The sequence below is a fragment of the Apodemus sylvaticus genome, chromosome 2 (assembly GCF_947179515.1).
Source record: "Apodemus sylvaticus chromosome 2, mApoSyl1.1, whole genome shotgun sequence".
Classification (NCBI taxonomy): Eukaryota; Metazoa; Chordata; class Mammalia; order Rodentia; family Muridae; genus Apodemus; species Apodemus sylvaticus.
In genome coordinates this window covers 56215681-56229648 of record NC_067473.1, presented here as the reverse complement: position 1 = coordinate 56229648, position 13968 = coordinate 56215681, and the positions used below count along the sequence as shown (strand labels likewise).

General features: G+C 48.5%; 1 protein-coding gene across 1 annotated transcript in view; it reads left to right on the top strand.

Moving 5' to 3' along the window:
• The window catches only part of Plxna4 (plexin A4), a 440362-nt gene that overhangs the window by 390365 nt on the left and 36029 nt on the right, over positions 1-13968 (top strand). The window contains exons 20-22 of the mRNA XM_052173399.1: positions 752-986; positions 5311-5453; positions 11825-12093. Coding sequence (XP_052029359.1) covers positions 752-986; positions 5311-5453; positions 11825-12093 — 647 coding nt within the window. The remainder of the gene's footprint in view (positions 1-751; positions 987-5310; positions 5454-11824; positions 12094-13968) is intronic.

The following is a 13968-nucleotide window of genomic DNA, read 5'->3' as shown; positions in this document are numbered from 1 at the left end:
TACGGTGAGCTTTCGCACAGCTCACCCCAGATTTGTTTCTGTTGTCCTGCCCCACCCACGAGCCAGCCTCTCTTATATTATCACTCCCTCTTCCTGGCTGGTGTAACAAGATGAAAACATTAAATGGAGTGATAAGCTATGTTCGGAAAATGAGAGGGGGGGTAGAGGGAGAGGGGGAGGGGGATGGAAGAGGGGGAGGGGGATGGGAAATAGGGGGATGGGGAATGGGGAGGGGGTGGGAGAGGGGGAGGGAAGGGGAGAGGGGGAGGGGAGGGGAGAGGGAGGGGGAGATGGGGAGGAGGAGGGAGAGAGGAAGGGGGAGGGGAGAGGGAGAGGGGGAGGGAGAAGGGAAGGGGGGAGGGGAGGGGAGGGGGAGAGGGAGAATGAGATGAGGATGGGATGGGAGGGGGAGGGGGAGAGGGAGAGGGAGAGACTTTAAGAAGAGGCTCATCCATCTCTGGTATAGGGTGGACCATGATATCATTTCTGTATTTTAGTTACAAACTCAGATGGCAGGATGATTCTCAGGGAAGTCAGTTGGAACTTTATCTCTGTGCTCACAGTGTAGTTGCAAGCTGTTTCCTTATAGTGAGGACAGTGTCCTTCTGACTCAGAGGATGGCCACATTTTCTAGTTGAGGGGTAGCAGCATCCACTATCCATGCTTTCTCTGGGGAAGGGGTGAGGGGGGCTCCTTGCTGGCAATCCTTCAGTCTGCTCTGCTACCCTCCCTCTCTTCTCTGTGTCCACAGGCTCGGGTGGGTGGCATGGAGTATTCCCCTGGGATGGTGTACATTGCCCCAGACAGCCCGCTCAGCCTGCCCGCCATCGTCAGCATTGCAGTGGCCGGGGGCCTCCTCATCATCTTCATCGTGGCCGTGCTCATCGCCTACAAACGCAAGTCCCGAGAAAGTGACCTCACGCTGAAGAGACTGCAGATGCAGATGGACAACCTTGAGTCCCGTGTGGCCCTGGAGTGCAAGGAAGGTACTGAGCATCCAGGTGCTGGTTTCTGGTGCTGGAGTCTGTGTGTGTGTGAGTGTGTGTGTGAGTGTGTGTGTGTGTGTGTGTGCATGCATGTGTACCTATCATAAGAGAGCATGCAGGCTGGGCAGCAGTGGGTAGTATTAGAGGTTATGTATGCATGGAAGCACATGTAAGTCACTGTATGTGTGCAGGTGCACACATGTGCTTCTGTACGGTACCAACCAGCCTGGGCAACAATCCGTGGTGTGGTGCTGAAGGTCATGTGTATATATATTACATTTGTATATGTAAGTGCATTAGGCAACAGGTGGAGCTGCAGTAGAGGGTAGTTATGTATATAAATGTACACATTTGTGTTAGTGTCTTCATTTATAAGCCAGCAGGTTAGGCTTATAATAACCAGTGCTTAAGGTTGCTTGTATTCACACATGCACTTGTATGAGTATGAGGGGGTAGGTGCATATGTGTGTGTGCCTCCTGTTTATGGCCCAGCAAGCTGAGATACAGTGGGTGGCCCCACAGGCTGGGCATTTTAGCTACAGAACCTTTCTGCCAGTCTCCCTGCTTACCTAGGGTCCCAGCCCAAAGCCCTGTCTAGATGTCCGCCATCACTTTTCTCCTTACTCCTTCTGGATATGATACGGGGATCATTTATACACCAAGAACAGTGTCCAGATTCACAACTCTGGCTTAGGGGAAAAGGGAGATCACAGTCTCCTCTAGGGAAGACCTGGGGGGCTCTCTCAACACGATGCATGTGAACAGTCCCTCAGTTCTTGTCCATCAGCAAGCAGGGAATTCTGTAGGGTTGATCTGTGATTTCAAAGGAAGTGCATTTCACAGCTTGTATTTGAAAAATATACACAAGCCACCATGAAGGGAGATCAGCAGTGTCAAAACCAAGTAGGCAGCTTAGCAAGTAGTCTTACATAACCCCAGGACATCCTTCTGTAAGCCACCCTGGGAGGGAGGAGCTGAGCTCTTTCTCTGTGGGTAATATGTACCCAGTGTTAATCCAGCCCTGTACCTGGGCTCAGGATCATGCAGATTCCCACTAGGGAAGCTCCGCCTCTTCTGATGGGGATGGGACTCCATCCCATCTCTGCATCCTTCAGCTGTCATCCTGGCATCTGCCTTGTGGGACTGTTAATTACTGCCTTTTATTATATTTACACTGCTTAATTTTTTTCTCTGCAATGTACTCTTCCCTCTAATTAGGTGTAGTGATTAGAATCTCTTTTATGTGAGGCAGGCGTGAGGCTTTGAATGTTGGAGGTGCATGGTAACTTAAAGGAAACTGCAGACACATCAATCCTGACTCCCTCCCTCTCCTCCTGGCCAGGAGAAGGCATGGGAGGGAGGGAGGGGGTTCCAGGCTCTGGGGGGGGGGGGAGGGAAGGAAGGCTCCTCTGCAGGCAGAAAGCCACACAGTCCCAAAGGAGATTCTGGCTTCTGGCTGGGGACAGTTAAGCTGCTGGGGTGGAAGGAGGCATCTTACAGCAAAGGGCATGCAGGGTTGGTGACAATGGTACTTTCCAGGATGCCAAGGCAGCTGCTGCATATTTTGGGCCCAAGACAAGGTTTGTGCCGAGAGTTCACTGTCAGCCAGGAAGCTACCCACACCCATACTTAGAAAACATCAGCCCAGATCTGAGCTTCGGATATATTAGCACACTCGTGTACAAACACACATTTCCACACTGTAAGCTCACTGACACACTTGCATGGTCCTATACAGGCACACACTCACCCCAATCTTGCTCATGTATACCTTGTCACCACCTCATACAAACACAAATACGTATGTGTTCTTTGTTCCAGACATGCACAAGCATGTTTGTCCATTTAGATTATTGTGATCTAATAACCCACCAGAACCAAATAAAAGGAGTATAGGTTTCTCTTCTCATGGTTTCAGAAAGTTCATCCATCATGGAGTAGGGGAGTATGGTGGAATGCTCAACTGATGGCTGTCAGAAAGCAAAGAAGAGAAGAGACAGAAAAGGGCCAGGGCAAGGTAGAGTCCCAAGGACAGCCCCCAAACCTAGTAATCTGCTAGCCAGGCCCTACTTTCCAAACATCAATTCCTTCCCAACAGCAATATCATATTATAAATGCATCAAAGGATGAGTCAATCCATTGATAACCACTATCGAGTTGTTTCCCGAAAGGCCCTTACAGACTTATTCAGAGCCATGCTTTACTAACCACTTCACTCAAGCTAGCAATTAATATCAACCATCAATACATGTTTGTAAAGCTTTGGTGACAGTGCGTACCAAAGTGGCCCCCTGGCTTCCCTTACATACACACAGTTGCTCACATGCATTTAGAAGTGCGTTTAGAAGCAGTAGGACACCTGTCTCAGATGTCCTAACGGGATGTCATAACAAGAACTCCAGCATCCACCTAGCAGAGCGGAGGGCTGTAGGTCTACTTAGCTCACCATGCTTTCCAGCCAGCCTTGGGGCTTTCCATCTGTGAAGACCCATGACAACCAACAGACTTCATGTTAGCTCTACCATAGTCACCAGGAAGGACAGGGCAGGACCCTGTGTGCAGTTCAGGGTGCTTGTGTTATGTTGACATGTCACTGTATCCCACTGGGTACTGGGATCATCACTCTTTGGTGTCCCTAGAGTCACTTTGGGCCTATGAATCCCTTTTGAAGCACCAACTTTTATCTTACTCTTAGGTTTTAAAAGAAACGAATTGAAAACAAATATTGGTTAGGCAGCAGCCATGGCTTGTTGTTTGGCAGTGTGTGCCAATGCTCCTGTTAATGCGTGCATGTATGTACATGCATGTATGCATGCAGAGATATGTGTGGACATGCACCAAGAAGAATGCCACAGTTTAGCGAGATTGACAGCTGCACCTCTGAGATGGCCCCAAGGACATTGTGCCCAGAGTGGAGGATAACAGCTATGGCTCTGGGCTGTACTATATGCCAGATTTTCCTAGGGGCCAGCTGGGGCCTTGTTGCTCTCTTCATCTGGAGGTCTGAACTGCCCTTACAGGCAGCACCTACATGCAATGAGAATCCACCAGCAGATAACACAGCATTCAGGCCAGAAGGACAAAAGTACCCCTTAATATCTGTGCAGAAAAACCAGGTTATGATGACAGTCCCTCTGCCCAAGCTTTGTTTGGTTTCTGAGAACTACATGACCCAGAATTGGACATTCAAACCCTTTTTTATTGGAAGAAATCATTCTTGACTTTGATAAGGAAAAAGTTCTGCACTAAGCAGAGGCTCATCTCTCTGTTTTGTCCCCTCTGTCCTGACCTTCTATACTTCCCTTCCCAACACATTTTACAAATAGCCCTTCCTCTTCTGATCCCAATATTATCACAGGTCTGAGGTCAGCCTTCCCACCACTCTGCTATTTGAAAGATATGAGGCCCCAGACCAGCTTTTTCCTAGTTCCCTTATTCATGTACGCACAGGTCCAGACCACCCTGGGGGACCTGGATGAGGGCTCTGAACATTCTCAGAGGAGTTACCCTTAGTCTGGCCCCATCCGACATCTCACAGGATTCTCAGTTATTGTTCTTTAGGTGTTGTCCATCTTTCACTGGCCTGGATCTTTCCAAGTAGTGTAGGTCAGCTGGCTGATGTTTCCATGGCCTCAATGGTAGGATTGCAAGTGTGTACCACCATGCCCAAGAAATGCATATATATATACACATATACACACTCTCACACACATACATGCAAACATATACACACACATACACACATACACACTCACACACACATACATGCAAACATACACACACACACACAAACACACACGTGCGCGTGCGTGCGTGTGTGCATGTATGTGTGCCCTCGAGTGTGTGTGTGTGTGTGTGTGTGTGTGTGTGTGTGTGTGTATGTGTACCCTCGAGAGAGAAAGAGAGAAAGAGAGAGAGAGAGAGAGTGTGGGTGTGTGTGCGTACACACACATACACATATACACACTCACACACACATACATGCAAACATACACACACACACAAACACACACGTGCGCGTGCGTGTGTGCGTGTATGTGTGCCCTCGAGTGTGTGTGTGTGTGTGCGTGCGTGTGTATGTGTACCCTCGAGAGAGAAAGAGAGAAAGAGAGAGAGAGAGAGAGAGAGAGAGAAAGAGAGAGTGGGTGTGTGTGCGTGTATGTGTGCCCTCAAGAGTGTGCGTATGTGTGTGTGTGTGTGTGTGTGTGTGTGTGTGTGTGTGTATGAACTGTAGGGATCAAGCTCAGGTCCTCATGCTTGCAAGTCAAGCATTTACTAACTGAGCTGCCATCCCAGGCTCCTCACAGACTTCTCTTTGTGCCAGCTTTTGCAGAGCTACAGACAGATATCCATGAGCTTACCAGTGACCTGGATGGAGCGGGGATTCCCTTTCTGGACTACAGGACCTATACCATGCGGGTGCTGTTCCCAGGGATTGAAGACCACCCTGTGCTACGGGACCTTGAGGTAAGAATCAGCCCCCACTCCCATCTGCTTGTACTCTAGTAGGGCAGTGTGCTACAGTGTGATCAACATACCCAGCATCCTGATTCAGAAGTGAAGAAACAGAGGCCATGAAGACAGCACATCTTGCCTGCAGTCCCCCAGCTTGTAAACACCAGTGTAGTTATAGGGTCAAACCATGGCACCTTAGAGTACACATTTCAGTAGAATTTCAGGGCCTTGGGGGAACCATTACAGATTGCATGAGTAGATAGGACCCCTTCCAAGCAAACTACAAATGGATGTCTTGGTTTGGTTAGCTTTCTTTCTTTCTTTCTTTCTTTCTTTCTTTTTTTTTTTTTTTTTTTTTTTCCGAGACAGGGTTTCTCTGTAGCCCTGGCTGTCCTGGAACTCACTCGGTTGACCAGGCTGGCCTCGAACTTGGAAATTTGCCTGCCTCTGCCTCCCAGAGTGCTGCGATTACAGGTGTGCACCACCACCACCGCCCGGCCTTGGTTAGTTTTCTACTGAGTGATAGGACACCATGACCAAGGTAACTTTTAGAGGAAAGGGTTTCCTGAGCCTTACAGGTTCAGAGGGTGAGTCCATGAGCATCACAGGGAGGAGCGTGGCAGCAGGCAGGCAAGCATGCTGATAGAGCTGAGAGCTCACGTCGTGAGGCCACAACTATAAAACAGAGAGCTCTACCTGGGAATGGCACAGGCTTTTGAAACCTCTAAGCCTCCTCCAACAAGGCCATATATCTTAATTCTTTTTGAACAGTGCCTCTAACTGGGGACCAGGCATTTAAATATATGAACCTATGGTAGCCCTTCTCATTCACACTAACCCAATGTATTCACAACCAGACAAGAGGCCAGATAAATGTGGGCAGTTCATGGATTTAGAGTTAGTAAGCCACAGTAGAAAGGGTTTTGCTAACAAATCGGTGCTCAGTAAATGTAGAAGGGATTTTTACCACTTGATGCTTCCTGGGGAAAGACAAGTGATGCCTGAGGAGGGAAGTGGAAATGGGAACGATCAAACCCCGTGTCTCAGCCATGAGGGACCCCCTTCTTCTGAAAACATTATCCCACTTACTGTCTAGCACACTATCTCACTCATGCAGATATTCAAATTGCACTCTGTTCTGAAAGGGCTTTGGAATGACTTATCAAGATAAATACCAGAGAGAAGTAAAAGATGAAAATGAGCAAAACAAGACAAAAGAAGAACCCTAAGGGCTGATTGTCAGGCACTGGCAGCCCTTAAAATCCCTACTTAGCTTTAAGGACTTTTCAGGCATTCAGTATGCATCTGTGTTCCCTGGGGCACTTGGAGTAGATGAGCCCATTTTACAGGTGAGCAAGGTAAGAGGGCGGAGGATCCCAGGGAGTGGCTAGGCACGTGGCTGTTGGCCACAGAGCAGGAAGGAGAGCCAAGACTTCATGTTTCCCTCTGGCTGAAAGGACCTGCGCCCCCAACCGCGGGTGCCCTTCAATTCTGCTGATGTGTCAGGGGGAAACAGAAGGTACGGATGAAGCACCAGTGGGAAATAAGATGCAGCTCTGGGGTAGGTGCATTTCCCACACAAGGAAAACAGACCCTCTGCTCAGGGTTGTAGATAATGATGTCGGAGGAAGTGTCCACGTGGGGGTCTTTCTGGGTGCAGCAGGCCGTGCACTAACGGCAGCACACACTGCTCATTCACAGTCATGCTTATAGCACCCATGTTTCTCCACACTTCCTTGTTAAATGATGCAGACATACGTGTGGTGTGCGTGCGTGCGTGCGTGCGTGCGTGTGTGTGTGTGTGTGTGTGTGTGTGTGTGTGTGGTGAGAAAATGGGTACTTCTGTCTTGGAGAAGCTCTCTTTGACCCTCTGTCTGATAGTTACTATGTAGCACTTGCAGAGACTCCAGGCAATCTCCCCACATTCTTTCTGGCATGAACCTCTAGTCTCTATCAATATGTCAGCATGTGTGCATGTGTGTTTGTGTGCATGTGAGTATGCATGTGTGCATGCATGTGTGTGTGTGTGTACTTATACATGCATAATATATTGATGCACAAAGACACTAGGCATCTCAGGACCCATCGTGTCATTTGGACTCTTCATCTTCCCCCTTCTGCCTTCCTCTCCTCTCTGTATTTCATCTTTTCTCATCCTCAGTTTAGTTTGCACCCAGACAGCAGACTACTCAGGACAGAGAAGAGCATGTGAGTTCCTAGTTCGGAGAAGTCCATGTGGTAAGCAGCTAGGCCACTGTCCACAAGTATGAGTGTGTTACTCGTGTGTAGACTGTGTGCTTCACTTCATGGCCTGACTTCCCCCCTACCAGGAGGGGACCCTGGCATAGAGCATCAGTGTAGGAAACATGAGTAAAGGACTGTCTGTCTGTCTGTCTGCCTGCCTGCCTGCCTCCTTCCTTCCTTTCCATACTAGAGAGGGGAGTGAGGTCCTGGCTGGAGGCATCAGAGGGAATAATCTAAGAATTCAACCAGGATAGATATATATAGAGTTATTTTCCTAGGTACTATATTTCTTAGTATATTTCCTAGTTAGTATATTTCTTTATTATATCCCAAGGTGTATCCCAGAGTTATTTTGCTAATTTAGAATCACAAGACTCCATGAAGATATAATTTTAAATAGGGTTTTCTAAGCCCATGCCAAAATTGGGCCCAGAAATCAACTTTACCATCCGTACATTACTCTGGGTCTGTGGACCTTATGTAGTCTTATGTGAACTATTATTTTGTTGGTTTCTAACCAAGTGGAAAGTTTCCCCTTGATGTTCTGAGTGTAAAGGAAGCGAGAGGGTTGCCTTGCCTTGGTTCATTGCTAGTCCACATGGGGCAAGTGGAGGCATTTGAGGAAGAGCCGTCCCTCACCCTAATCACATACCAGTGCTTTAAGAACACAGAGGACGTCAGTCACACACTCCTGGTTTTAACCCACCACCGGCTCCTAAATTCTAACCTATTGGGTTACAATTAAATTTTACTATCCAGTTTTATATGTTCAGACTTCAACTAAAGTGGAGAAACATCTGGATAATAAAGAATATTTGGTTTCAGAGTGACTTTGGCCAGCGTTGGGAGAGGGTGGCAGAGTATGAAAGGGTGGGTCTGGATATACTTTTCCAAGATACTTTACCTCCATCTCTCTATTTTTTATCGAATAGAGAGAAAGTGTCTATTTCCAGCACCAGGACAGAGAGTGATATGTGTTAGATATCTAGAATCTCCTGGTGAACTGAGACAGACAAAAAAAAATTGCAGTCCTGCAGTCCAGGGATGTGCAGAGGCAGGTAATAAAATCACTGAATCTGCACATATAGCATATAATAAGTATTTCATATACATTATCTTATTTAATGTTCATAAAACATTATGAGATAGACCCTCATACTCTCATTTTATAGATAAAACAGTGGACTCTGTAGGGGTTGGAGTTCTCTTCCACACCCACTTACCATGGTCTCTGATTCCAGAGTCCAGGTTGCTGACCATGGTACCTTTCCTGCAAGAGGCCAGCTAAAAATGTCTTACCCTGTGCCCCAGGTACTTGTTGGCCACAGGCATATGAAGTTTTTAAGGTGCAGGAGCAGCTGACACAGTAGGTTCATAGCGTGTCTTCGTGGCATGGGGTGACTCATGGCTGGCACGGTGTCCTCTCTCTATGCTGCACCTCCTGTCTTGCCCATGACCACCCTTCCCTTTGTCAGACAGCCTGGGAAGCTGAGAGACTGCAGGGAGAAGCCCCAGTTTCCTTCAGTCAGCTCCTGAGTTCAGGAGTAGGGTAGACATGATGATAGGTGGGGGTTGGGGGGAATGTTGAAAATTCAGCACTGCCCTTTAGCAGTAGGGTGGCCTGGGGACACATGTGGTCATTTCTCTGAGTACCTGAAGGTGTGAGATCATTACAAGACTCCATAGAAAGCTGGCACATAACGCGCACTGCACACAGTGCCCAGGAAACAGCATTTTCTGTTACCTTTAGCTCCAGCAGCAGAGGAATTGTTCTGAGAAGGTGGGGGGAGTAAAGCATGACTGTGTGTGTGAGAGGTCCATCACAGACTGGAAAGGAAGTCAGGAGGAAACAGGCAGGTAGTAGATTAACACCAGAGTTGTGGCAGAGTGAGGCTACCATGTATCCCTTGACAGTGCTACATCACTTCACCAGGGACTGGGAAACCAAAGGAGCCAGGTGTAAGGTAAGCCAAGGCTGGGCCCTCTTGGGACAATGAGGAACTCAGGGAATGGGGCTATGATGAGGGTCAAGTGCGGGCTAAGTTGTCTGACTGGTACATAAGGTATCCTCTTGGCTCTGTCATTCTCCTGTCTCTGTCTGAGAACGGCACTTCCTAGTACAAATACTGCAGCCAGAGGAATGATGAAGGGCTTGCTTTGGGTACAGACAGGCTTCCTCTCAGATTCCAGAATCTCCTGCCACCAGGAAAGCTTGCACAAGACCTCTGCCGTGCAGAGAAACCTGAGGCCCAGTGTGACCTCTGAAGAGGAGCCAAGAGCATAGGACTGGCATCTAGCTGCCAGCAGATTGCTGCCCATGCCTCTGCCTGAATCCAGAGCACAGGGGTTTCTGAGCCATGTAAAGAATGTCTATTTCTGCTATTGTCTGTGACCTGGGCCCAACGGGCCTTCTCCGGCTGCCTTTCTCAGTCCTTGCGAGTTGAAACATTGGAGGTAGCAGTATAAAACAGCTGCTCTTTGTGACACATCTATGCATGGTACTCAGTCCAACAGGCCTCTCATGAGTTGTCTGAGCCCATGTGGTGGCTCCTGGGTAGGGTATATACTGACTGTCTGTGTCCATGGTCTAGCCTGGAGGATCCTGAAGAAACTCTTGACCTCATGTGGTCCCAGAGGTCCCCTAACAGATCCTATACCCTAGAGTTTTGTGTGGATAAAATGAGCCAATATATCCAAAACAGTCCAGACAGGACTTGGCAGAGAGGAAGCGAGACCCATACACATATTAGCTCTTCCAGCAACTGGACTTTGCTGGTGAAGAAATCGACAACTAGTGAGTGAACATCACTGAATCCAACCCAGGCTTGACTAAATAAAACATGTTCTTCACTGTGACATACATGGCAGTCCTTCTCAAAGACCTGGGGGGGGGTGGAACAAGGCTTTTAAGTTGCTTCCTTGGCACCTCTGTTAGCTGTCTCTCCTCCCTCAGCATGCCCCCAGAACTGCATTCAAGGGGACAAGCACGTCTCCGCCTTCCACAAAAGCTCCCTATGAAGGCCAAGCCTGTGGCTGCATTTCCAAGAGCAGTTTTCTTAGAAGCTAACACACAGAGCAGCACCCACACATCACTGCTCAGCACAATGACTGAGCAGTACCAGCTCTCTAAGTGTCCTGTCTCCCCCTGCCAAATGACCAAGAAAACCACTTTCTGACTACCACTGAGTTATCTTCCCTGTCCCAATCAGTGTTTAAATGGTGCTATATGAAGAGTGAGTCCACTCTAGTATCTGTCTTCTACATTCAGTGTGTTCCCAGCATTTGCCACTTCACTTTGGCTAGGAGTAGGAGAGGTCATTCATCCTCAGGACTGTGGAGCATCCATCCACTCTACTGCTTCTGAGCATCTGGGAGGCACCAGTCTGAGGTTCCTCTGATCAGAGCCCTTTCTGGACATCTCTGTCCTCCATGCTCAGCTAAGTGGCTGCCATACAAGCTGATTGTACCCTTCCCCCCAAAAAAACTAACCTGAAGAGAGGAAGGTTTATTCCCTCCTTCCCTGGATAAAGAACAGCATGGTGCTCCTCAGAGACCACCTCTTCCTTTCCTAAAGTAGGTCATTTGGGGTCCCTATGAGATGAACTTGCATAAGTTTACAGAGTGTGGAGGTGACAGAAGTCCAGGGGAAATCCAGTCGTCTTGATTGTTTGGCCATAGAACCTTTGGAGTCGGAGTAGAGAGGTGGATGTTAGATTAGCTGGGAGTCCTGGCCTGGTAATTCCTCAGACAGGAAACAAATCACAGCAGTTCTGGCCTCTCAAAGCTCCAGAGAACTAGAAGGTGGTTTGAGGCATGGGCCCTGAGTTAGTATCTGCATCACGACCAGGAAAGATCTCAGCCTCTAGAGTCTAACACTGGTGGATTCAAATTCTATTGCTTCGTCTTATGAACGTTGGCTAATTCTCCTGTTCTTCATGATGGTGTCTCAGGACTGCAAGTACTTGCCAACTTTGCAGGCTGTGATGGAGGGGAAACAGATACTAGGCCCCATGCCTGACAACTGAGAAGGACTTGGTAGTGTTAGCCAGATCATCTGCGCCTAGAATAGAGGGGTCTATTCTGTGGGCAGTCAGTGGGGCAGCCAGCAGCTCATGTTAAGATCCCGAATTTCCCCACAGGTCCCAGGCTACCGACAGGAGCGTGTGGAGAAGGGGTTGAAGCTCTTTGCCCAGCTCATCAACAACAAGGTGTTCCTCCTCTCTTTCATCCGCACTCTGGAGTCTCAGCGCAGTTTTTCCATGCGTGACCGAGGTAACGTGGCCTCGCTCATCATGACGGTACTTCAGAGCAAGCTAGAGTACGCCACTGATGTGCTGAAGCAGCTACTGGCTGACCTCATTGATAAGAACCTGGAGAGCAAGAACCACCCCAAGCTGCTGCTAAGGAGGTGAGAAAGGCCTACGGTGGCCAGCTGGGGTCAGAGTATCCCCCTGCCCCAGACCAATCCTAATGTATAGCTCATGGAGCCCTTCATGCACCCCAGACAGCCTGCAGAGGGATCAGCTATGTTTCCTAAGAGTCTGTGGAGGCCAGTCCCACCCGTCACTTGGGTGCCCACAGCCCAGCTCATCGCATACCTGCTTTTCATTATATCCCTGCCCTTCTGAATTGTACCGTTTTCTCCTGTAATTCTGTGTCACAGATCAGTTAGGCCATGGCCTGACCTCACCTAGGCCCAGAATGGAAGTAGAACAAGACCTCAAGCTGCCCAGGAACCACCATCAAGTGCAGCAGACAGGCATATAGACAGGAAGCTACCTGAGCCTCTCCCAGACCTCATGGGAATTTACATTTTAACAGGAAATTAAGTAATTTGACCATGTTTCCCCATTCGAGAAACAGGAACTGAAAGTCTTAGGACAACTGACTCAGTGTAGCCCAACAAACAGGTCCTGACCCCTGTCATAGGTTCAGGATTTACTGCTGGACAAAGTCAGATGCTGTTAGGTTTCCTTTTGTCTGTGACCAGTCTCCTGACACAAGCAAATCAAAGTAGGAAGAGCTTAAGGTATTGGCCACCCACCTCTTAAAGGTTCCATGAACATCCAACACAATGTCACCACCAATTGGGGACAGTGTTCAAACATATGAACCTGTGGAAAATATCTCCTTTGAACCATAACACATGTTCCTACCACATGTTTTGAAAACGCACAGGGATAGACAAGGGTCAGCCCTGTTTACCCTGGGACTTTGACTTGGTTAGAAAACACAGGCACTCCCTTCTCTGCTTGCATCCCCTTGAAGGATATGCATTTCTCTTCTTATTGGTTAATCCAATGCCCAGCCCAGGGCACATCTGCAGTTAGAAAACACCATGAAAAACACCCACCTCCGGCTTTCTGCTCAGACCCCTCCATCCTGCCTGGCCTCTGCCCTAAGGTCTCTGTGTCAGACTCCAGGCCTCAGGCATGCTCACCTTGACTGGCAGATAGATAGACTTAGTTTTCCTGGAACAGTTTACTCTGGGCTTTCTCTAGTGGGGAGGGGGTGCTTGTGTACACAGCTGCAAAAGGCTGCAGTGCAGAGGAGAATCCCACAGCTCTGCCAACAGCAAGGTAGATAATTTTGATTTTTGTTTTACTTTCGCTGTGTAGCCACCCACTGGCATAATTCTAGGGTTGCCGCTGCCTGATAGCACTCCCACTGACACTTTCCTGGCGTGCTCTCATGGTCTCGCTCTAGGACTCTGTCTTCTCTCCTTAGTTTCTCCTTGTGCTCCCCAGATGCTCCTGCACTGTCCCCCCTACGTCCTTCTTTTCTTTCTGTCACTGGCTGCCCCCCAACCTCCAACATTCTTCCTTCATTCCCTTCCCTGGCTTCACGGCCAACCAGCAGCTGTCTAGACACCTGGAGATGTAAGTTACCAGCGTTTTCTAACAACTGTGTATTTAAATCCACCAAACCTGTCCGGATGGGCTAATTTGTCTCTGGAGCTGGCCATGTTCTCAACCCAAGTTTCAATCTAGGCTGTCCAGTTGCTCCTGGCCACATGTAGCTACTGGGCACTTGAAATGTGGCCACTGTGCAACCCAACTAAACAATGCCACCACGGCATCTACTTTCCCAAAGAAAACAATAAGAAGGCTTGGGTCATGACATGTTAGACTCAAGTAAGTATTCCCTGTCATTGCAGATGCTTTTCTTAGAGTTAAGCGGCGGCCTTTGAGATAGGACAACATATAATGACTCAAATCTAAATTCACTAAATAAAGTGAACAAACTTCAGCTCCTCAGACCCACTGGCCACATTTCAATTGTT